The 24410-nt window shown below is 33.2% G+C and overlaps 1 protein-coding gene and 1 pseudogene across 2 annotated transcripts in view; both read right to left on the bottom strand.

Annotated features, from left to right (window-relative positions):
* The window catches only part of DYNC2H1 (dynein cytoplasmic 2 heavy chain 1), a 225007-nt gene that overhangs the window by 128795 nt on the left and 71802 nt on the right, over positions 1–24410 (bottom strand). For both annotated transcript variants that reach the window (XM_074216567.1, XM_074216568.1), the window contains 11 exons: positions 21937–22319; positions 21492–21624; positions 21278–21395; positions 20693–20805; positions 16313–16432; positions 13321–13471; positions 8194–8399; positions 6311–6493; positions 3541–3723; positions 3094–3317; positions 1687–1802 (listed from right to left, as the gene is read on the bottom strand). In XM_074216567.1, the coding sequence (XP_074072668.1) occupies positions 1687–1802; positions 3094–3317; positions 3541–3723; positions 6311–6493; positions 8194–8399; positions 13321–13471; positions 16313–16432; positions 20693–20805; positions 21278–21395; positions 21492–21624; positions 21937–22319 (1930 nt within the window). The remainder of the gene's footprint in view (positions 1–1686; positions 1803–3093; positions 3318–3540; positions 3724–6310; positions 6494–8193; positions 8400–13320; positions 13472–16312; positions 16433–20692; positions 20806–21277; positions 21396–21491; positions 21625–21936; positions 22320–24410) is intronic.
* On the bottom strand, positions 3904–5343 carry LOC141508187 (heterogeneous nuclear ribonucleoproteins C1/C2 pseudogene; annotated as a pseudogene).

Raw genomic sequence — 24410 nt, 5'->3', positions numbered from 1 at the left:
GTTATGTGACTTGCCTGTGGTCACACAATCTGTTGTGTTTAAAGGAAGTGAATTAAACCAAGGATTTTGAACTCCAAGGTTAACTGAACACATTGAACCACACTGTCTTATGAGAATTATGTTGCTCACTTTTATTCATTACTATATATGTGTGTGTGCATGTGTGTGTATGATCTATATGATGTCAGAAGAGTAATTTGAATAACTAAAAATCATCATATTATTTAAGTTGATCACCTATAATTTGTCATATAAGACATTACTTAGTACATAAAATATAAACCAACTTGTTTAAACATTGTGACTGATAAAACAAATATCCCTTTTTAATATATTCTTCTCATTCCTGTATGAGTAGGCTACAAAATATAACATGAAAGATGTCTGTCCTGAAAGAAATAGGTTTGCTACAACCCAAAACTAACAGGAAAGCTAAAAATTTTTTTAATATGTTTTGCCTAGTTTTTTTACAAGACCATTTAAATGTTGGTACAATCATTGCAATTATTCCTGTGCTACCAATTATAAGTTACGTTTGAAGGCTAATTATTAGCTTGTAGAAATTAAAGCAAAAAGATCAGCATATTTTCTTAGTTTGGCTTTTCCTATATATTGTTCTTTGAGATCCACTTTTATAACTTAAGCTTTCTAGGCTTTATTAAATTCCTACAGTGCTGTTTCCTCATGTCCATGGTATACTGGTGTACTCAATGTTTCCTCATGGTGTAGGTTCTTGAAGGATATACTAGAAGAATGAAATTTCTATAAGGTCAAAACAAGAAAAACAATCACAGGTACAGGGATGGTCTGTAATCAAAATACAGGTCTGGATAAATCTAAAGAAGACTGTCACCAGGTTAACCATAAAATGTTTTTTCAAAACTTTTGAAACATTATTTAGTAGGTAACAGACAGGTTGAAATCAGTGTTTTGGTAAAGTGACTATCCAAACCTAGAAAATCATAGATTCTTGAAATATTAAATGAAGTAAAAATTCTACACTGACCCTCAGAGCCCTGGAAACATTTCAAATGTACAGTGTAAAAAGTTTCAAACACAAAATCTACTAAAGAAATCTTTTAAATAACACCAAATAAAATACTGAAAAACTGCCAATGTACAATATAACCAAATTAATTCATAGTAATGCTAAAGTAATTCTGTTTTACAATAAATATATGTACATTAATCATTTAAATCTCTAAATTATTATATAAATCATTTATATAAATTCTTTTATCCCCTTGAAATCAAATTGTGGTCTTTAAAGAAATTTCTTAGTAAATCAATAAAAATATTCACAAAGTAGATGTTGTGGGTGTGACACTGGGGATTCAAAGATGAAAAATTATGCAATCCCTTCTCAGAGAACTTACAATAAAATGGGGCAGAAAAGATAAGTGCACAAATAAATGTGATACAAAGTATGAGATAAGACAAGAATTGAGCTGCCCACCATTACATACAGAAACTTATCCACAAACTAATAATTCATTTTACTTGATTGGAAAAGGATATAGCTTTATCTCATTATATTCTACAGAAGGATACCTGGCCAAAATTCCATGGATTCATATGTTCTTGTAATTAATGTTTGAACACTCACTCTATATAACTATTTAAATTATTTTAATCATTAAGAATACAAAATGCAAAAACTGACAATTTTGAAATAATCAATCATACCTTTTTCCTTTATGTTATTTTTCTTCATTTGACGAAGAAGATTTCCACTTCCTCTCAGTACTGTCTTCAAAGCTCTTAAACCCCAATCATAGTGCTGCTGAGGTGTCAAAAGTTCTCTGGAATTTAAAAATATTTACATTCTAACCAGCATTCTAATCAGCCATCAGTTAAATAATTAAATACTTATTATTGGTCACATTTAAAGAAATGTAGAACACAATGAAGATAAAGTCATTGAAAAAATTGCAGTTATTTTCCATTAATTTTTAAGCTACAATAAATTACTCAAAAAGACTAACCTTTACAGAATTTTGAAAGTGGTTTTCATTAAATAGGGTAAACCATAACTGAATTAACAACTTCAGACAATACTTGATAAAAATGCTCCTAATAGCTAATTTTCTGATGGATACTCACCACTTCTTAGAGGTATAAACAAAAATCAAAGTCAAGAAGTACTATTAATTACATGAAATGAGACAAAAACAAAAGGGAATAATTCTTATCTAGAAAAGCAATAGCAATAACAATAATCATACAAAACTGGTATTTGTGTAGTGGTTTATGGCTTGCAAAGTCTTTCACAAATATCCCCCATCTTATCCTCATACCAACCCTATTAGGAATAAATATATAGTGCCTTCCACAATACAGGCTAAGAATTTTACAAATATTATTTCATCTGATCTTCACAATAAGCCAATAAGGCAGGTGCTCTCATTATCCCCATTATTCAGTCAACCTCAAAGAAACTGAGGTAAGAGGTTAATTGATTTGCCCTGGGTCACATAGTCACTTAACTTAGTCTCTGAGACCAGACTTTAACCTAGGTCTCTTTGATTCCTGGCCCAGTGCTCTATCCACTGTACCATTTTAGTTATATCAAAAGAGAAAAATAACTATAGAATATTAAGTTCTCAATTTACTTTGAAACTAGTTCACTCTGATTCCATAGATGGAGTCCAGAGAGAAATATATCAGCAAAGAGAAGCAGAGAAGTGATGGGTATTTTCACCAGTTCCCCTGCCACTGAAGGCTGCAGATATGAAAGCACTCCCATGCTACTGGAGCTAAACCCTTCTAATGTAGTTCCCCAATAATTGAACATGGAAGCTCTGAAAGCAGAAATTGTCTTACTTTTCCTATTTGTACCATCAATGCATAAGCATAGGGCTTGCTGCACAGTAAGCACCTAATACATCTTTTTCATTCATTCATAATCACCCCTTCAAGTCAAATGAATAATTTTGAATTAAACAACTTTGGTTCAATTTTACTTTTCCCACTTATACCAAATATTAAACATAATGCTATCATGAAAGTTGACTGGACAAATGTGGAGTGAATATTAACTTGGTGCTAAAAACACATAATACACGCAAAATACTTATAAAACATGACACTTACCGAGAAAGATTAAAAATGGATACTAATTTTCTGCCTAATATTCGTGCCTCTTTAAAGCCTTCAGAATATAGAATCACTTCAGCAATGAGCTCATTGTCTGGCCGGGACATAGCTACTGGTCTGAAGAGTTGTTTTAGATTATCTGGAAGTTTTTGTCTTCCTCCATAACCTTTCCCAGCAGGATTCATTGTGATGAAAATCCCAGAATTTGGATCCATTTGAACCTGAAATTATACATTTAAATTAAGATGTAAAATAATAAAAAATAAAGGAAATCTATGAAACATGCATGAGAAAGAAATCTTATGTTTCAGTTAATGGACCAGAGGCAGGAGATGAAGAAACAGTCAAACAGCATGTCATCAAAGAGCTAGTCATATAAGGTTTTCAAAATATTTCAGTTATCAAATTTTCTGCTTTTTATAAAATTAAAGTTTAATACTAGACCTCTTTGCCAAGAAGGTCGCACACAGTTCTGTGGTTCTTCAGAGCATCCTGGATTGTCTGGATCTGCATGGATACTGCAGACAACACTGCTTCCTCCAATCTGTTGAACTCATCAAAGCAACCCCAGGCCCCACATTTCACCAGACCAACAAATATGCGGCCCATTGATTTCACATCAATACCCTGAAAAACAAAAAATCCAATCTTATATTTTTTAAAAAATACACTATATTTTTTCTGTGCTCCTCATCTCATGAGTATTTTGTGAGAATTAAAGTAAATTTCATATATATATACATATACATATATATGTACATATATACATATATAGATACGTACATATATACATAGGTTGTATGTTAAGCTAAAATTGTCCATTATCCATTTAAAATATATATTTTTGCTACTATCAAACAAATCTTATGTCTATTTTTCTCTTCAAATTCCTGGTTTAACATATTTTATTTTGAGAAAAAACTTCAAAAAATCAGGCTGTTTCACATGAATAACACACAATATCAACTTTAGAAAACAAAGTCTATTTAAAAAAATATATAAGTACACACTAATTCCTCTTCTGAAGTACCTCTTTATGCATTACTACTAACAACTGTCATTCACGAAAAAAATTACATTTTTGTAGTCCCCATATCATAATTTTAGGTAAAGAAGAAGAAGAAGACACTCAAAGTTCTCAGATACAGGGAGCTGAATCAAAGGAGTCTGCCTTTTCACTTTTGGAAGTAACTATTAGCCTCATGTTTGAATTTGAAGAGAGAACTGTGCTCACTCCCTGCATAACAAGAGATTCCTCTGGAGACAGCTGATAAAAACCATACATCCTTTTTATTCTTAAGTCATAAAGAGGTATCAAAATTAAAAGAGCAAAATTACAGGAGACAATACAAGGAATTGAATTGAAGAATTGAAAGAAATGGGAAACGGACTAGGTGCAGGGCAGAATTAACATGGAAAGGATAAAGTTGGGTACAACAGTGAACAAGTGCTAGAAGATACTAAGGAAGAGGATCTGGTAAAAAGTTTGATCATAGACAAGCGCTTAGGTAAAGAAATAATGGGACAAGAGTTCTAAAACTCCAACATGACATATCATCCTCTCCTTCTTCAGCTTCTTTTGCATCATCCTTGATCAACTCCAGCTGTTTGTTTGCTTTGTTCTTTCTCAACTTTTTCCAGGCTCTCCAATAAAGAATCCACTTTCTGTTTTATCTGGCTTAATTCCTTCTTGACTGTCCGAAGATCATCACCTTTCAATTTGCCAGATTTGGATGAAGAGCCCCATTGCCCTCTCTTGGAATTAAAGCCACTTTTGCCTCTGCAGGAAATTTTTCTTGACACACGTTGGCGTTTTGAGGGCACTACTGCATGAGCAATGGGAGGAAGAGGTTGTACACGTGCTGGGTAGCTGCACATCCTGTCATAATAATCTCGTTGAAAATCATAATCCAGGTCAAAGGAAGAGCTGTACATCTCCGCTGCAAAATGCTTCACACCTGCTTTTTCGGTTCACTTTTTCCTCTGCAGCCAAATTAATATCTAGTACTTGGGTCAGCAATCATTCTGCCATCCTCTCCTGCCACAGCAGCTCAGGCATTTTGCTCATTAATATACTGAACAAAGACAAAACCCTTATGAACAGAGTAGCCCATGATCTTGCCATACTTCGAGACGATGGCCTCAACATCAGTCTTCTTAAGAACCAGAGTGTTGAGATTCCCAGTGAAGACATGGGAGTTCATGGAACGGGGAGTCAGTCTTGCTGGTGACATTGCTGGACATGGTGTTTGATGAAAAGGGTCAAACAGCCACAAGTGAAGCTGAAGATCAAAAAAATCTCACCAGTGGGGAGAGGGAAAAAAGGCTGGATTCTGAATCTCCAACTCCTGGACTCGAGAGCGGGAAAGAAACAGACTACTGTTCCAGGATGCCTCTTCAACTGCTACTACTATTTCTCCATCTCCTCACAATAATAATAATAATAACAATAATAATAATAATAACAATAATAATAATAATAATCTTATGTCTTTCTAAAAGAAACAGAACAGGGGCAGCTAGGTGGTGCAGTGGATAGAGCACCTGCCCTGGAGTCAGAAGGACGCTGAGTTCAAATCTGGCTTCAGACATTTAATAATTGCCTAGCTGTATGACCTTAGGCAAGTCATTCTTAACCCCATTGCCTTAAATAAAAATAAAGTTAAAAAAATATAAAAGAAACAGAATAAGGCAGCTTTCTTTAAGATTTTTTTCAAATGGGAAAAATGTTCTCAATGTAGATGACCAGTTGTATTCATATACTTATTATCTTACTTTGATAAATTAAGGATTTGTGATTTTGTTGGCATAATTGATCTCTCTTCTAATGCAGTTTTCAACACTTCTATGATAGTAGTCTTCAAAAGTTGCTATGGTCAAATAATTCATTACCTAGCTGTCAACTTAAGTATGAGTCCATCTACATTCATTTAACCTATTTGTCAGAAAATAAGTTTTTAGGTTTTGTTACTAGATCTATACTCAAAGTTTTTCCTCTTGACAGGTCTTTCAAGTACTGGTTTTACTGGGATAACATTCAAGAATCCTGGGTCATTTGCATGAATCAATGAGGCATAAAAGGGGGAGTTCAGAAGAGAATGCAAGACATTATATCTCAATATATTTACATTATATTTCAAATAGAATCGTACAAAGTCAAGACAAGAATATGATTAAAACACCCGCACAATTAATATTAAATATTTTACATTACCTCATCACAATTGAAAACTAAAACTTGTCTTCCAAGAAGTCCACCCAAAGCCTTTACAGATTCAGTTTTGCCAGTTCCAGCTGGTCCATAAGGATTTCCTCCCAATCCCATCTTCATGGCTTGTGTGAGAGTTAGATAGCATTTATCGGTCAGTGGAGTATAAACAAGCTTGGGTGCATTACCCTGTAATATGAGATATTAAGCAAAAATGTTGCTATTCTATTAAATATCTATAATTATTTATAAACTATGGTTCTCTAAGAAACTATAAAAATGAAGACTTTAAACAAAAAAGAAGGAACTTTAAGACACACATTGAACTTAAACTTGAGATTTATTTTTCCAAGTTATTATATTTGATTAATATGGAATTTATAAATTATAATCTTATTAATAATATGGTGACATGAGTATTTTAATTTGCTTGTCGTTCATTTTCAAAGAAGACCATAACATTGGGAAGGTGATGCCATGACAAGAACATGAATTGGATTTGAGTGAGGGTGTGCTTTGCTAAGTCACCAGCCTCAGTTTCTCTACCAGAGTCATCTAGGTCCGGTGGTCAGATTTGAACCAGGATGACAGGAAATGGCCCTGGATGGGGACAATCAGGCTTAAGTGCCTTTCCCAAGGTTACACAGCTATTAAGTGTCAGAGGTTGGATTCAAATTCCCATCCTCCATATTCCAAGGCCAGTGCTCTATCCATTGTGCCACCCAGCTGCCCATGAATATATTAGTAGTTTTTGCTAAATAGATCAGTCAAGCTCATTACAAGGACACAAAAGAGACATGAGAGTTAGAAAGTTATAAAAATCACATATTAAAGTAAATATCCACATAATTCTTTATATGAAAATAATAAAATTGTGAATTATGTTAGCATAATTAGAGATGAGGAAGAACATTTATAAAATTGAACATTTTGTACTAACATCTTAACATATATATATATATATATATATATATATATATATATATATGCTGATGTCAAAGGAAAATTCTATTCACAATCCAAATTCTATTCAGATTTTGTAAGGTTTTTCCTTGACTAGAGAAGTAATATTTGCATCTCAAAATAAACTCTCTCTGGCTAGTTATATTAACAACAATGCAATCTTTAAAGATTCCAGCTGGCTTCTTTCCTCTCATATGCAGTTTTATTTATTTATTTATGTATTCTTATGATATAAAATGCAGAAAGGACACTTTTTTAAATGTACAAAAGAAGATGGACAATTCTGATTTGACTTATTCTAATGTAAGTTAAACAATTTAAAAGCAACATATTTGACCATAAAATTAAGATTCTTCTTATCACGGTTTGGTTTAAAGAAATAAACATTATGCTCTTTCTTTCACGTAGCCTTCTTTCAACTACATTTAAAATAAGATTTCAAAATCAATCAGCTAGAATTGAAGGATTTACCAAATAAATCCTAGGCACCATGCATGCTAAACATTGAGAGAAAATCCAAAACAAAAGAACCCTGCTGCTGTTCTTAAAGACCTCACACACCAATACAAGCAAATGAAGTGTAAGAGGGTATTATTAAAGTTACTTTCAACTCTTTTGTCTGTATAGAGTTTTTTTTTTAATTCTTTGAAATAAAGATAAACTATTGGTGTTTTTTAAAATTGACACTGAATTACAACAATAAAACTTTGTCCTTAATGGTTAGTCAAGTGAGAAAATGGTCATCAAATACAGACATGTTCATGCAAGTACAAGGAGGGGCAAGGAATTTTAAATTCTGTGACTAATCCTCAGGTACTGTAAGGCGGAGATGGAATTTCAACCCAAGTCTTCCAGCCTCCTCTTGAATTACTCTAGGGCACAACCATCTCTACAAAAACATTTTTAAAGATTCAAAATCTTCCTACCTGATACTCATAGGTGTACTGGAGTTCAGAATCCACCATCTGAACATAGCATGTTTGTCCATTTTTCATATAGAATCTGACTTGCTTTTTCCAAACCCAATCTTCTAGGGAGTGAATCTGAACTTGGTTTAACTGCTTCACTATATCAATATTATGGATAATGTCCAGAATAAGTGCTTTAAGTTTGAGTTCAAGAATTCCTGATTCTGCACATAAATAAAATATTCAAGGGGAAAAAAGTTAGTTCATGAATTTTGTTAAACTTTTATAAACTTAAAAGTGATACAATCTATCTGGTAATTCAATTCAAAGATTCTAAATTTCAACAATTTTCCTTAAACCAAAATTTATGTTGCTTTTTATTTTTAAGTACAATTACACCAGAAAATTATTTAACTGTTATGTAATCACAAAGGTCCAAAATGAGAAGGAACATATAAATAAAGGATTCTAGATGAGTAGAGACTCATTACTGAAATGACTTACTAGGAAAGATGAATGAGGCTGGTCAGAAGATAAGTAAAAGAGATATCTAAATTAAGAGAAGTTATGGCATGGAAGTCACAAATGAAATATCATTACAAATTCAGTATGATAGGAAGGGAATCTTTCAAACGATATGAAATCTCACAGTGGGTTCAAATGCTTGTTCTATTCTTTTACTATTGATATAATCTTATACAAGTCACATCCTCCCTGAGTATCAGTTCTTCAAGTAGAGAGATTGGTCTAAATAACACTAAATATTATCTTCAACTCTAAATCAATGTCAAATTAGTTATTCAAAAAGCACTTATTAACCTCCTATTGTTCCAAGCACTGTGGTTAGCTCTAGCAATATAAGTACAAAGAAAAATAATCCCTATTTTTAAGTGAATATCTGATCATTCTTTTCTTTTTGGTGGATTTTGCTGCTGTTGATGGTTACTCATTCTTCCAGCAGACTTCAGGATGGCTCTTCAAGTACACAGAGACTGAACTGAAGGTTTCCCTTTTGTTTGGAACTCCGGTTCTGGTTGTTATACTGTAGGCTTCCACTTGGCTCAAAGGTAAAAACTGAGACCTTCTTGTATTGCTGGGATCAGATCACAGGACTATTGATGCTCCCACACTTGTGCTTTGCTCAACATCTAAATCTACTCTACCACTTCTATTTGCAGATTTACAGATTACCCACCCTATAAACCAGAACCTGGCTTGGGAGCAACACAAGGCTATTGGATGGTATCCATTACTGTAACTTTGTCCTAGTTTCAGGATGACCGGAGTCTCTTCCTGCATGTATGTTTCATGCTCTGGTACCCAGTCTGGACTCTCAGTCTTTAGCTACTAATGCTGGAGGGCAAGCTTCTGGCCACATCTTGACCCCACTGTTCAAAGATCTTTTTTTGTCTCTCTAATCCACTCTGGCTCTCCCAATTAATATTCAATCTGGTGCATTTTCTAATCTACAGAGTCCCTTGATATTCTACACCTTTTGTTCTTCAAGATGAATTTTATTTCTCTTACATCATTTGCAAAGAATGATAGTTTTGTTGTTTCATCACTATCCATCCTAATTGCTACAATTTATTTCATCTCTAATATTTTTATATGATGATCAATTTTTTATTGTTTTTTGAATTTTAAAATTTTCCCCCAATCCCGCTTCCCTCCCCCCCCCCCCCCCACAGAAGGCAGTCTTAGTCTTTACACTGTTTCCATGTCATGCATTGGTCAAAATTAAATGTGTTGCGAGAGAAATCATATCCTTAAGGAAAAAATAAAATATAAGATATAGTAAAATTATATAATAAGATACCTTTTTTAAAATTAAAGGTAATAGTCTTTAGTCTTTATTTAAATTCCACAATTCTTTCTTTGGATACAGATGATATTCTCCATTGCAAGTACTCTAAAATAGTCCCTGATTGTTACACTGATGAAATGAGTAATTACACTAAGACAAATCATCAACCCCATGTTGTTGTCAGGATGTGCAATGTTCTGGCTCTGCTCATCTCGTTCAGCATCAGTTCATGCAAATCCTTCCAGGCTTCTCTGAATTCCCATCCCTCTGGTTTCTAATAGAACAATAGTGTTCCATAATGTACATATAACACAGTTTGTTCAGCCATTCCCCAATTGATGGAAGCATTCATGACTAAATTAGAGATAAAGACATTTATAGGAAATAAAATGTATAACTAATAACATAAAATTGAAAAGGTTTTGAACAAACAAAATCAGTTCAGCTAAAATTTAGAAAAACAGAAAACTGAAAAAAAGTTTAGGATCAAGTTTACATGATTAAAGGTCTTATTTCTAAGTTACATAGAGAACCAAATCAAATTTTAAGAATAAAAGTCACTAATTAACGGAGTAAGGATATTAGTAAGCAGTTTTCTGAAGGAAAAAAGCTAAGTTACAATAGCCATATGATAAAATTCTTTAAGACACTTATAATTAGGGAAGTGTAAATTAAATCAATTATGATTGTAAATTGGCTAATTTGACCACAAAATAAAAATGTTGAAGAAAACAGAAACATTAATGTATTGTTGATAGATCTTTAAACAGTTGAACCATTCTAGAAAGGTAGTTGGAACTATGTCCAGAAAGCTATTAGACTATACACACACACCCTGACCTAGTTATTTTGCTTATAGGCTTAAAAATGAAAGAAAGAGGAAAATAACATATATGTACATAAATATTTACCACAAATATTTTCATGATGTTTCCACCATGGAATCTGAGAGTTGCCCATCAATTGTGGAATGGGTGTACAAGATTTGGTATATGAATATGATGGAATGCTACTGGGATATAAGAAATGATGAAGAGAATGTTTTCAAGAAACCATAAAATACTTAAAGCAATTTATATAATAACTGCAATATTGTAAATATAACCAATTTTGAAAGACTCAGGAATGTCAACCAACACAATGACCAGTCATAATTCTAAAGTACTCATAATGAAACATGCTACAAAAAGATCTGCAGAGGACAGCCAACAGAATATAAATTTTCCCCTTTTAGATATTGGGGGGTGGGGGAGAGAGACTTTATTATCTTTCAAGATTTCGTTTTTTCTTGACTTCTCATTGCATGGGGAGGAGAGGTGGAAGAAAACAGAATTCAGATCTGAAAATGATACAACGTTGATTTTTTTTAAATTTCAGCTACCTCTCTGTTATTGGAAAACAGAGCTTACTAGAAGCTTTCATACTTTACAAAGTTCTAAATTCATTTTGCATGTTCAATTTTATTCTAACTTCTGAGAGACAATAGTAAGATGCATCTCTAACACTTCCAGAGAGAAAAAATACTGATTTTTCACTATTAATAATAGTGAAATACCATTTTCATTTGAGTTCCATTCAATTTTCTAATAGGTCAAAAGCAAGGGAAAAACCGGCTCTTGCCCCTGAGGACAAGTCCACGAGTTCCTGGATGTTAGAATCATTTTCTACATGGGCCTCACACAAAGTCTTTATGAAAAAGCCAGAAGGCTAGTCAATCAGTCAACCAGAACTTTTTAAGCACTTACTTTGTGCTAGATACTGTGATAAAAGATTGCAATCAAGGGAAATTCTGTTAGAATATAAATTCATTTGCAAAATACATGGAAGAATAATCATGGAAGATTATGAGCCACAAAACAAACAGAAGCAAAAAAGTCATGGAAGCTAAAAATGGGTCTGTGAAAAGCTGCCTGTGAGACACAAATATTTGAGCTACATTACCATAAAAATGTTAGTGTTTGGAAAATGGTCTATTTTCATCAAGAACAACAGAGGCACCAAAATACGTAGACTCTAATACTTCAGCCCTCAAAGAAGTCAAATGGGACTGAGAAAAAACAAGGAAAAAGAGTGGGACAATAGCATGTCCACTGTAAGAAAATCTAAACTAAAACAATCTTGAAAGCATTGGGGAGGCACTTTTAGGGAGCAAAAGATGCCAAAAGAATGGAACAAATTATGGACAATAGTAATAACAAAAAAGATAACTTATCCATATCTACCTACCTATGACTACTTTTTCATCTTCATAAAATCTTTATGAAAATATTCTACATACTTGTCAAAGGTGTTCTCAATGAACACATAAGAAGAGATCATGCAGGTTTGGGGTAGTTTTTCTCTATGAAGTCACATTATATAACATATATTATAATCTATACACACATTTTCATAAATATATATAAACACATGTGTGAATCCTGAAGTCAGAAGCACATGGTTCAAATCTGGACTCAGACACACTAGCTGCATGACCCTGGGAAAGTCACTTCATCCTGACTGTCTCATATTTAGGGCCATCTCCATGCTTCTAATCCCTATCTGGCCACTGGACACAGATGGCTCCTGAGGAGAAAGTAAGACTTATACATAGCACAGAAACCCCCTCACTCAAATCCAATTCATGGGATTGTCATGGCATCACCTCCCTGATGTCATGCTCTTCTTCAAGAAGGAAGGACAAATATCATCATCTTCATCAATAATCCAGATAGGAAAAAACTAGAGATGAAAATGCCATATATATGTATGTATGAATATATATATATATACATATATAAATGTATGTATATGTATGATGTTGCACAGTTGTTACCGAGTAACTTTCTACATATATTTGACATGAACCATATAGATGCATCCTGAGTTGAGCCCAGAATTGAAGAACATAAACTAGATTACATTTGAAGAAGTAAGCGTTCTTTTTACTGATTCCAAGCTAATATTAAGGCATAAAAACTAACCTATTCAGTACAAATGTCCTCCTGGAAATGTTGTGCAATTATGAATATTAAAACACCACAATCTCCAAGGAGTAAAAGTAGCAAATGATCAACATAGAGATGTATAATGTGTGCAAGCAAGGGATGAGGTCAGAGATCAATCAACTATAAACCATTGATAAAATCCACCTCTTTCCACCCCCAATCTATTTTTGTAGAACCCATAAGCTAAAAATTATTTTTACATTTGTGAATGATTTATAATATTTAAAAATGTAAAAAAAATTCTCAATTCAGATCATCCAAAGAGAGAGAGAGGAGGAGGACAATTAAAGTGCCTATGTTTTAAAGGGCTTTTAACAAATTTATGTATTTCGTTGGAAACATAACAAATACCTGTATTCGAAGGATCTTCAGAGCTAGTATCAATGTTGGTATAATGCTGTAGCTTAGCCATAAGTTCTAATTCGATCTGATGAAGACTATGATCTTGTATGGCATGTTCTACATCTTCAGTGAACTGAATCTGTTCTGCCAAGCACAGGATCTATTGAATAAAGACCAAAAAAATAATAAATATGAGTCAAAATCTGGTCTGCTAATTCAATCACAGATGTTATTAAAAACTAAGAATAGGAAACCCAGATGCTAGCATTTTTAAGATTTGAAAAGCATTTCATATATATTTTCTTATTTTATCTTTACAACAACCCTGGTAGGTAGGTGATATTATTATCCTCATTTTTATTACAGGAGAAAACTGAGGCACTGTTAGTAAGAGTCTGAGGAAGGATTTGCACTCAGTTCTTCCTAATACCAAGTTGAAGAACTCTACCCACTAGCTACTGAAACAAAATTAAAATATCATATTTATTAAAAGAATAATAGTTGGGGGGGAGATTTTCTTAAAATATATCTAATTCACATAACGTATTTACATGTATCCATCAGATTAATGTAAAACATTTAAGTTATGATAACTACACGGACAATTAGTATAAGTTACTAAGACAATCAAGTTACTTATTTGTGGATGTGCTCAAAAATGCAATCACTAATCAGCTTATATAATCCAATTCAATTTAATTCAATTAACATTTTTAGCAAACTACTATGTAGTGAAAAACTGAAGTGTAAGTGGTTAATCCACATAGAACCTTTAGATAGTGAATAATGATATTCCCTTATACTTAGGTAAAGTTTTATTAAATCATTATGATGGAAGAGAACACTCCTAATTAAGTAAGATTTAAATAATTGTTTCAAAAATGTTCTTTCTCATTCCATTATTTTAGTTTCTCTAAAAATTGATGAAAGTGAAAGTACAATTATCTATGAGCATGGTATTAGGCTAAGATAAAACTAATGCTTCCATTCAAACCTATACCTATCAACAAAAAAAGCAGCAGAAAAAAAGAATAAACTTCTAGCTATTAGAGTTAATTCGAAGTAGAATCATACTATTCTATCCTAGCACAAAATCATAAACAAAGCAGATAATATTTTTAGTTAAATTAGTTGCTACTTTCATGTTAGTTACTAGATAAAAGATTTTCATTGATTAGTATCTCAAATCTAGTTCCAAAAAATGTTTACTTCACAAAAAATAATATATTATGAATTTTAATTATAGGTGATGAGGGAAAGGAAATTACTCAGAGAAAACAATGAACAAAGGTGTAAAAGGTAAGAAAACAGTTTAAGTTCAGGGCATAGCAGGAATGGCAAGACTAGCTAGTATTTGTGATATTTTGGTATGAATTTTTAGACCAGGTCTATGATTTTATTGTTAAAAGAAACTTCCAGTTAAGAAACTCAACCAATGTAGATAATCTATAATTTATAGGGAATTTCTTGGGGGAATTAAAATTTAAGTAATTTGACCAGGATCACCCAGTCAAATTATTTCAGAGGCAAGACCGTGGACCTAGGTTCTTCCAGCTGCTTCTGCAATAGGAAGAAAAAAGAATAAAAGGAGAAAAATGTTTAAGCAGAATATTTCTAGATGTTTCTAGGAATTTAGTTCTCTTATAAGGTTTTGGTGAAGACTTCCAACCCCTGGTGCTCTATATATGCTTACTGTTTTGAGTTTTCATTTTCTTCACTCATATGGCCAACATTTATAACACTGCCTAATATATCCTCTTTTACCAGAACCTGTTAGTAGCATATTTCTGTCAGAATGAAAAATTCTATTGCCTAGTAATGGGACTAGAAATGCAACTAGCAGAAGGGCCTCAAGAACAACATTGCTCCCTAAAGCAACATTTTAAAAGATTGAATTAGAGCAATCAAAGGGACAGTGATTTCAGTCTTCCAGGATTTGATCTAACTTCAGAGATAGAGAACCAAAAACCTATGAATTCTGCTTTTAAAATTTTTCTCCTTTTCTTTCTTCATATCTGGGAAGCAACTAAGTCATTTTACCTTGAATGCTGTTCATGTCTGGCTATGACAAAATGCTGCCTTTATTAGTGAAATTACTTTATTAGTAGCAGACTAAAAATAATTATTTTTCACAACTCTAATGTAGCGCCTTTAGGTCTCTGAAGAGCTGCAATCTGTAAAATCTTTTAGGGTCTGCAAGCAATTTTCAAAAGAAACAGGCAGAAAAACCAAACTGCAAGTTCCATGATGGAGAATAACTTCAGAATGATCCACTGGTAAATTCATTAAATAGCTAATATTTTGATAGCACTTGAGAAAAATTATTCCATTTGCTCTACACAACAAACCTGTGAAATAAGGAATTATTATTCCCCAATTGACAGATGAGAAAAACGGACTAATAAGTTAAGAACTTGTCCAGGAAAACCAAAGAAATTGGATTCTTCTGATAACTTTTTGAATTTTTTTTAAGCTTTGAGTCTGATAATGAATAGTAACTGAAGTATTATTGAATATTTAAATTCAACACAACCAGTCTCAGGAAACTGGTCAATGAAAGTTGCAATGAGGTTTTCCAACATGAGGGGGAGTCTGTTTATAGTGAATTAGTAACATCACTACAAAATTACATTGGTTGAGGCAAAGCTATTTCAAGCACACCTGGACTAGATATTATAGATATGAAGTACATAACTGGACTAGATATTATAACTGATAACCATGAAACTTAAAATTTGGAGCATAAATTAGAGACCATTTATTTTAATCTTTAATTTTTACAGATGGTAAAACTAATATACTCATAACTTAATATTATAGAATTTCAAAACAGGAAGGAATCTTATAGATTATCTAGTTCTACTCTTTTAGAGTAAAAGGCATTAAGATCTAGTAAGATTAAGGATATGCAGCATTAGTAAGCAGGACTATAACTTTAGTCCCCTACTTCCAATCCAAAATATCACAATAGATCCTTATACTACTCCAGAATCAATCTTACCTGGGAAGGAAAGAGTGATGGGTCAATGGCACCTTGAGAACTTCTTCCAGTAGTAACACATTCAATCAATAACTGTTTCAAAGTATCCTTCATTTCCATGGCCAAACCATTCAGCCAAATCTCATTAGAAAATTAGGAAATAAAATTCACAATAAAAATACAAATCATTTATTAAGTACTTTTTAAAAGAATTTTATTCTATTTTTCCATTTGATTTCATTTTGCAACAGTTCTTCTAAGCCCTCAAAAATGTGTACCATGATATGTGTGTGTATACACACACACACACACACACACACACATATAAATATATATATATACATACATATATATGATTCATACTACTGACTTGTGATTTTTATTTGTATTTTTATTTATATCAGGCCCTGGAGAACTCCTAAAGTGGAAATTTTTTTCCAAAAGCAAATGGGAAACCACTGGAGAGGAGGAGGTGCCTAGAGAATTTAGTTGCTAATTGACTGGCTCCATCAGCATGGGTTTGGACACAGCTAATATATATCAGAGATAGGACTTAAATCCAGGTTTTCCAGACTCTAAAAGTAGCATTCTAGGAAGGAGACAAGATGACAGAGTACAGGTAACAACCCAGCTAAACTCTCAACATTATTTTACTGATTTTTTTTTTTTTGGTGAGGCAATGGGGGTTTAAGAGAATTGCCCAAGGTTACACAGCTAGGTTTAATTAAATGTCTGAGGCCAGATTTGAACTCCTGACTTCAGGGCCGGTCTCTATTCACTATGCCACCTAGCTGCATCCCCCCAACATTTTTTTTCAAACAACTGTTTAAACTCCTCAATCAAATTTTGGAGCAGCTAAGTCAAAAAAGGTCAGGGTGAATTATTTCTCCATCCTAAGACAACTGTGACCCCAGGGTAGCAGCACCAGCTACAGTAGTCCTTGGAGGTAGCTGCAACACCAGTGGCAATGACAGCAGCACTCAGTCCAGAGACAATAGAAGGGGTCAGAAAAGTATTATAGGGGGTCTCTTTGCTGGCACTGGGTAGAGCTGGCACTGAATGGCAATTCTCCTGTCCATACATAATTGTGAGTCAGACTTCCAGGGCAAAGAAGAAAAACTCTCCCCAGGTCACACCACTTTGAAAGCAACAAAAACTTCTGGAGCTCCACAGCCAGCTTTGAAAACAGTATCAGAAAGAAGCCTGAAGCCTGGGACAGTGGCTCCCTGCCCCTAGGTGAGCAGGGTCTAGCTTTAATATAAAGTTCAAAGTCAAGACATAAGCTGAAAAATGAGCAAACAAGAAAAGGACTTGAGCATATAAACATGCTAAGGTGACAAGGAAGACCAAAACATAAACTCCGGGAAGGAAAGAATGTGAAAATAGCTGCAAGTCTTTCAAGTCTTTGCAAGAATTAAGAGATAAGAGTGATAGAGAAAGAAAATGGGGGGGGGGGATCAGAATGATGGGAGAAAATTACAAAAAGAACACTAATGTCTCTAAGGTCCAAAAAATACTGAAGAAAATAATACTTTAAAAAACAGAATTGGCCTAATAGTAAAAGAGGCACAAAAATTCAATAAAGAAAAGAATTTCTTAAAAAGCAGAATAGGGCAAATGGAAAAATTTAAGGAAAATAATTCCTTAAAAAATAAGAATTAGGCAAATGGAAGCTAATGATTCCATGAGACATCATGAAACAATAAAATAAAGTCAAAAGAACAAAAAAAATGTGAACTATCTCATCAGAAAAACCACTGACCAGGAAAATAAATCAAAAAAGATACATTTCAAGATTTATTGGAATGAAATACATGATCAAAAAAAGGACCTAGATATCATGTTTGTTTTGGTTTGGGGTTTTTTTGCAAGACAATGGGGTTAACAGGATTGCCCAAGGTCACACAGTTAGGTAATTATTAAGTCTGGGGACAGATTTGAACTCAGGTCCTCCTGCCTCCCTAGATATTATATTTCAAATAATCATAAATAAAAACTCCCCTAGCATCTTAGTTAAGGGGTAAAATAGAAATTCAAATAATTCACTGAACACTTCTTGAAAGAGACCTAAAATGAAAATTTCCATGAATATTATAGTCAAATTCCAGAGTTCCCAGGTCAAGGAGAAAATACCAGAAGCATCCAAAAAAGAAACAATTCAAATATTGTGGAGATGCAGTGAGAATAATACAAGATTTAGCAGCATCCATATAAAAGGAGTAGAGAGCTTAGAATATAATATTCCAGAAAGCAAAAGATCTATAATCACAACAAAGATTAATCTTTCCAGCAAAACTGAACATAATCCTTCAGGGAAAAAGATACACATTTAATGAAAATAAAGTACTCTCAAACAATGCTGATGGAAAAAACAGAGATGAATAGAAAAATTCGACATAAGACTCAAGAGCAGCATGAAAAGGTAAACATGAAAGAATAATCATAAAGTATTCAATAAAGTTAAACTATTTACACTCCTATATGGGAAAATGATATATGCAACTCCTAAGAATTTTATCCTTAGCAAGTCACTTAGAACCTAGAAGTCTACAAAGACAAAGAGCAGAGGTGTGAGATGATATGTTGAGATGATCTAAAAATAATGAAGGGGGGCGGCTAGGTGGCATAGTGAATAAAGCACCGGCCCCGGAGTCAGGAGCACCTGAGTTCAAATCCAGCCTCAGACACTTAATAATTACCTAGCTGTGTGGCCTTGGGCAAGCCACTTAACCCCGTTTGCCTTACAAAAAACTAAAAAAAAATAATAATAATAATGAAGGGATAAGAAAGAAGAACACAATGTGAGAGAGAGAGAGAGAGAGAGAGAGAGAGAGAGAGAGAGAGAGAGAGAGAGAATGAGAATGGAGAAATTTTTCTCACATAAAGAGAGGTAGGCAAGAAAGTGGAGAGGAAAATGGGACATTGAGATGTTTGGTAGGGTGGGGTGGGTAACAATCGCCTGCAAAAACCTATTTGTTCAGGTTTTTGTGAATAATGTTCACATTTACAAGATTATTTTGCAAAAATTTCATGGAAAATATGAAGAAATGGAAAAGATACTTAAGATGAAGTTGGAAATAGGAGTTGGTCAAAAAAAGGAATCTAATAAATCCATGATGGAAATAAAACAATTTAAAGTCATTCTGGGATTGATTCACAAGATATCTTAAAGAGAGAATACCACCAAACTATATATTTGCTTTCTCATATCTGTCCTTCCAAAAATAAAAATATATTTATTTTAAAAGTAGCATATTCTCCAACCAATCAATGGTCAAAGGATATGCACAGGCAGTTTTCAGATGAAGAAATAAAAATTATATACAGTCATATGAAAAAATGCTCTAAATCCTTACTGATTAGAGAAAGGCAAATTAAAACAACTATGAAAACATCACACTAAGATGACAAAAAAAGAAAATGATCAATGTTGGAGAAGATGAGGGAAACTGGGATATTAATATACTTCACTGTTGGTAGAATTGTGAACTAATCCAGTCATTCTGGAGAGCAATCTGGAACTATACCCAAAGAGCAATGAAACTGATTATATCCTTTGACCCAACAATGACAATACTAGGCATATATCCAAAAGAAATTATGAAAAATGGACAAATCTCACATGTTCAAAAATATTCACAGCAACTCTTTTTGCAATGCAAAGAACTGGAAATTGAGGGAATGTCCATCACTTGGGGAATGGCTGAACAAGTTATGGCATGTGAATATTATGACATACTGTTCTATAAGAAATCATGGGTGGTCAAACTTTAGAGAAGTATGGAAAGAATTACATGAACTGATGCTGAGAGAAGGCACCAGAACCAAGAGAGTATTGTACACATTATCAACAACACTGTGAGAAGATCAACTAGGATGGATGTAGCTCCTCTCAGCAGTTCAGAGATCAAGAACCTGTTATGGACAAAGACATCCACATCCAGAAGAAAAACCATGGAATCTGAATGCATAATATGTTCAACTTTTTACAACTTCTGTTATGTTTTTCCTTCCTTTCTCATTTTTTTCTTTCCCCTTAGTTCTAATCTTCTTTCACAAAATTACTAATATGTAAATATGATAAACCTAAATGAACATGTATAACTTTTACCAGATGACTTGCCATCATTGGAAGAAGAGAGAAAAGACAGAGTGGAAGAAAAATATACAACCCATAAATTTGCGAATGGATGAATGTTGAAAAATTACCCTTGCATGTAATTGAAAAAATAAAATAAAATTTCAATTTAAAAAGTAACATAGAAAACATGAAGAGAAATTTTCTCACAGGCAAAAATTATCTTTTCAGACTGACCAAACTGATAAAAATGTATATTGTTAAATGTGGGGAAATTCATTTAAATATCAACTTTTGATTTCATACTTATAAAAGGTCCTTACCTCAACATCATTTGAAAGAAGAATCCTTTTTTTAAAAGGTACTACTTCTCCCTCTAAAGATTTCATTGCAGTTATATACTTATATTCTTCATCAAAACAAACACTGTTAATACCTAAAACATGAAAATAAAAAAACAACATGATATTGAAGACATGCCTGTCAACTAGTATTGAACAATACCATATGGACACAAGTAATGTTCTAGTAAGCAAAAAATTTTCACTTTTTAAGGTATATCATCATCAATAAGACAATACTGAAGAAGAATTCTATTACACACTGGTCTGACAAGCAATCAAAAAATATTTATCAATCAATAAATATTTCTTTAGAGGTAATAAACTTAAATAAAATCCTAATTTCCCTGTTTTCTGCAATTTAAAACTCATTACAAAAGAATGCTGCTACATAGGTTATTTTTGCAAAAAAAAATCTATTTTTCACCCATAAGTATACATTTTAGAAAAGTAAATCATGCATCATTGATCATCTTTATTAAAATATATCCAATATTTTTCTATAAATACAATATCCAACTAAGTTGACAAAGGTCAAAAGCATGAAAACAGCCCACATTATCCTACCAGCAAATAGTTTCTTTAGATGAGACTGAATAACAGCAGGGTTAGTAGACTGGCCCAATATTTCTAACAAGTCATCATCTCCAATAAAATAAAATCTTGGAAAAGCTGAACGTTTTTCCTGAGAAAAATAAATAAGTAAATGGACTTTTAAGATAAATTCATAACATATAAACATCAAATAAAATAATTATTCCAAATGTTCAATAAGACTTGCCTCCAAAAATTCATTCAGGGATTTTTGGCATCTCTGCAACTGATCAAGTATAGTAATCAGAGCGTTCCTGATTCCTGCACGAGTAGTCAATGATGTAACTCTATTATCTTTTTTGATATCTGTCATTATTGTCCTGTTAGGGAAAAAAATATATATATATACACACACACATATAAATGTATATAAAACTTGCATATGTATCATCGATACTTTGTTTTTAGTCTGGGTATAAAATGCTTATACAAAATAACAAGGTGATATAATTTTAAAAGAAATATAACAAAACCAAGATATGCTATACTACTGATAAATACCATAAAATAATTTCATAAAATGTTTATAATATTCTACAGTATATTCCAAATCATTTAGTTTTGTAATGTACTTCACAAAATAACTGATTGAAGGTCTATAAAACATTAAAGTCTTGTCTCATTATACTGACCTGAAATCTTCATCAACTCTGTTGAACCGTGCCTGTTCTTTAGGCAAAGCTCCACGACCAAAAATGGGTTCCAAATACACCCATTTTCTTTGAATCTGATTTAAATTTTGCAGATACTCATCTAATTCTGCAAGTTTTCTTTCCCAAATTGATACTTTATCTTCAAATCCTTTATAATATGGAGAGTCCTTTAGGGATTGAAGAAGACAACGATTGTCTCCAACCTGATTAACAATATCTTTCCAGTCTTTAATCACCTTGAGATTTCTGCCTTGGCTATCTTCATAATCTATTAAGGTAAACACTGCTCCAACTCCCCAGAGATCAAGCTCACGTAAAGCTTCTCTTATTGTGACTTCACCATGAGCTCGACTATTCAAATCCTATTTAAACAAAGAAAATAGAAAAACAAAATAACAATCAATTATAGACAATGAAAATAACAATGTTATAGACAATAAATGCACTTCAAAAGCTTCAATAAAAACTTACCCTGAGGGCAGCTAGGTGGTGCAATGGAAAGAGCACTAGCCTTAGAGTCAGGAGGACCTGAGTTCAAATCACACACTTAATAGCTGCCTAGCTATATGATCTTGGGCAAGTCACTTAACCCCATTGCCTTGCCAAAACAAAAAAAAAAAAACAACAAAGAAACCCAACAACAAAAACAAACCTCTTACACTTCAATCTTGTCACATGAAGATAACCCTGAGCTGTTCCAATGAAAGCATAGTAACTCTTACAATTCTAGAAAGGCTTCTATGAATCAAAGGAAGAGTAAGTGACTGCCATTCAATAATAGCTGAGGGGAAGATAAAGAACTGATCTCCAAGGAAGATAGTAATCTAATGAGGAATTCTTATCACTGGTTCATGAAAAGTATCTTGGTTGCAACTTGTACCAGCAGACAGAGTAGACACACACAGAAGTATATTTTAAGAAAAATGCATTTGAATCAGGCATAACATGACAGTCTCATCTAAGGAGTGCTTAGACTCCTTTTCAGGACATCTTCCACATAGCTGACAAGAGGAATGACTTAAAGTATAGACAGAGCATGTCACTCCCACTCAGTAAAATCCAGTGATTTCCTGGGACTTCTAGGATCAAATATAATCTTCATTTGTCCTTCACAGTCTGGCAATCATATAACATTCCATCTTTACAGTTTACTTCTCTTCAAGTAGCCGTTTCAAAAGCAAACCTCTGGAGAGCCAGCCCACCTGCCCCCCAACACAAGAGCCTAGAAATATGAAGAAAGGTCAGCGAAAAGGGGGCCCCATGAAGAAATACATAGAAGAAACAGATTCTAACCCAGAGAGATCAAGCACTTCTGAGGAAAATATGAATTGGTCTCCAGTCCAGAAAGACTTCCATGAAGAAATTATTAAGGAGTTTAAAAACCAATTGGAAAAATTGGGAAAAGAAACTCAAGAGAAAATTAACACTATGCAACAAGAAAAGAAATCCTTTGAAAATACAAATAGACAAATATAAAATGAGAATAACTCTCTCAGATCTTCAATTGGACAAATGTAAAAAAAAAAGAAAGAAAGAAAATGATTCACTCAAAACTACACTTGGGTAAATGGAAAACTTCAAAAATGGAATTGACCAACTAGAAAAAGAGTTGAAAAGGGTAAATGAAGAAAATTCTTCTCTAAAAAAAAAGAATGGAATCAGTGGAAACTAATGACTTCATGAGACAACAAGGTTCTATTAAACAAAGCCAAAAGATCAAAAAAATGGAAGAAAATATAAAATACCTCCATCAGCAAAAACCACTGACCTCAAGAACAGATCAAGAAGGGACAACGTAAGAATTATAGGCCTTCCTGAAAACATTGAAGAGAAAAAAGCATGGAGTTAATATTATAGGATTTAGTGATGGAAAACTGCCCTGATAACATGGAACCAGAGGGTAAAATAAGTTATTAAAAGAAGATATTGATCACCTCTGGAAAGAGATACTAAAATGAAAATATCAAGGAATGTTGTGGCCAAATTCCAGAACTATCGGATAAAAGAAAAATTCCTTCAAGCAGCTAGAAAGAAAAACTTTAAACCCCAAAGAGATACAGTAAAGATTACGCAGAACCTGGCTGCATCAACATTAAGGGATTCAAGGGCCTAGAATGAGATATTCCAAAGAGCAAGGGAGCTTGGAATGCAGCCAGGAATCCACTATCCAACAAAGCTGAGTCTTCTCTTCCAGTGGAAAAGATTTCTGTGACTCAAATAGAATGATTTAAAAACAATGCCTTCTTAAAAAGTGAGACAGTAAGGGGATTGGAAGATGGAGGAGACTGAAAGAGGTAAATCTCATTACATCAAGAAGTACAAAAGACCTACTGGCAATGGAGGGGAAGAAGAGAAGAGGTAAGAACCACTTGAATCTTCATCTCATCAGATTTGGCTTAAAGTTAACTTAGACACACTCAATTAAGTTAAGAAACATCTTACCATTCAAGCAT

The sequence above is a fragment of the Macrotis lagotis genome, chromosome 1 (genome assembly GCF_037893015.1).
Source record: "Macrotis lagotis isolate mMagLag1 chromosome 1, bilby.v1.9.chrom.fasta, whole genome shotgun sequence".
Classification (NCBI taxonomy): Eukaryota; Metazoa; Chordata; class Mammalia; order Peramelemorphia; family Peramelidae; genus Macrotis; species Macrotis lagotis.
This window is presented reverse-complemented; position numbering and strand designations above follow the sequence as displayed.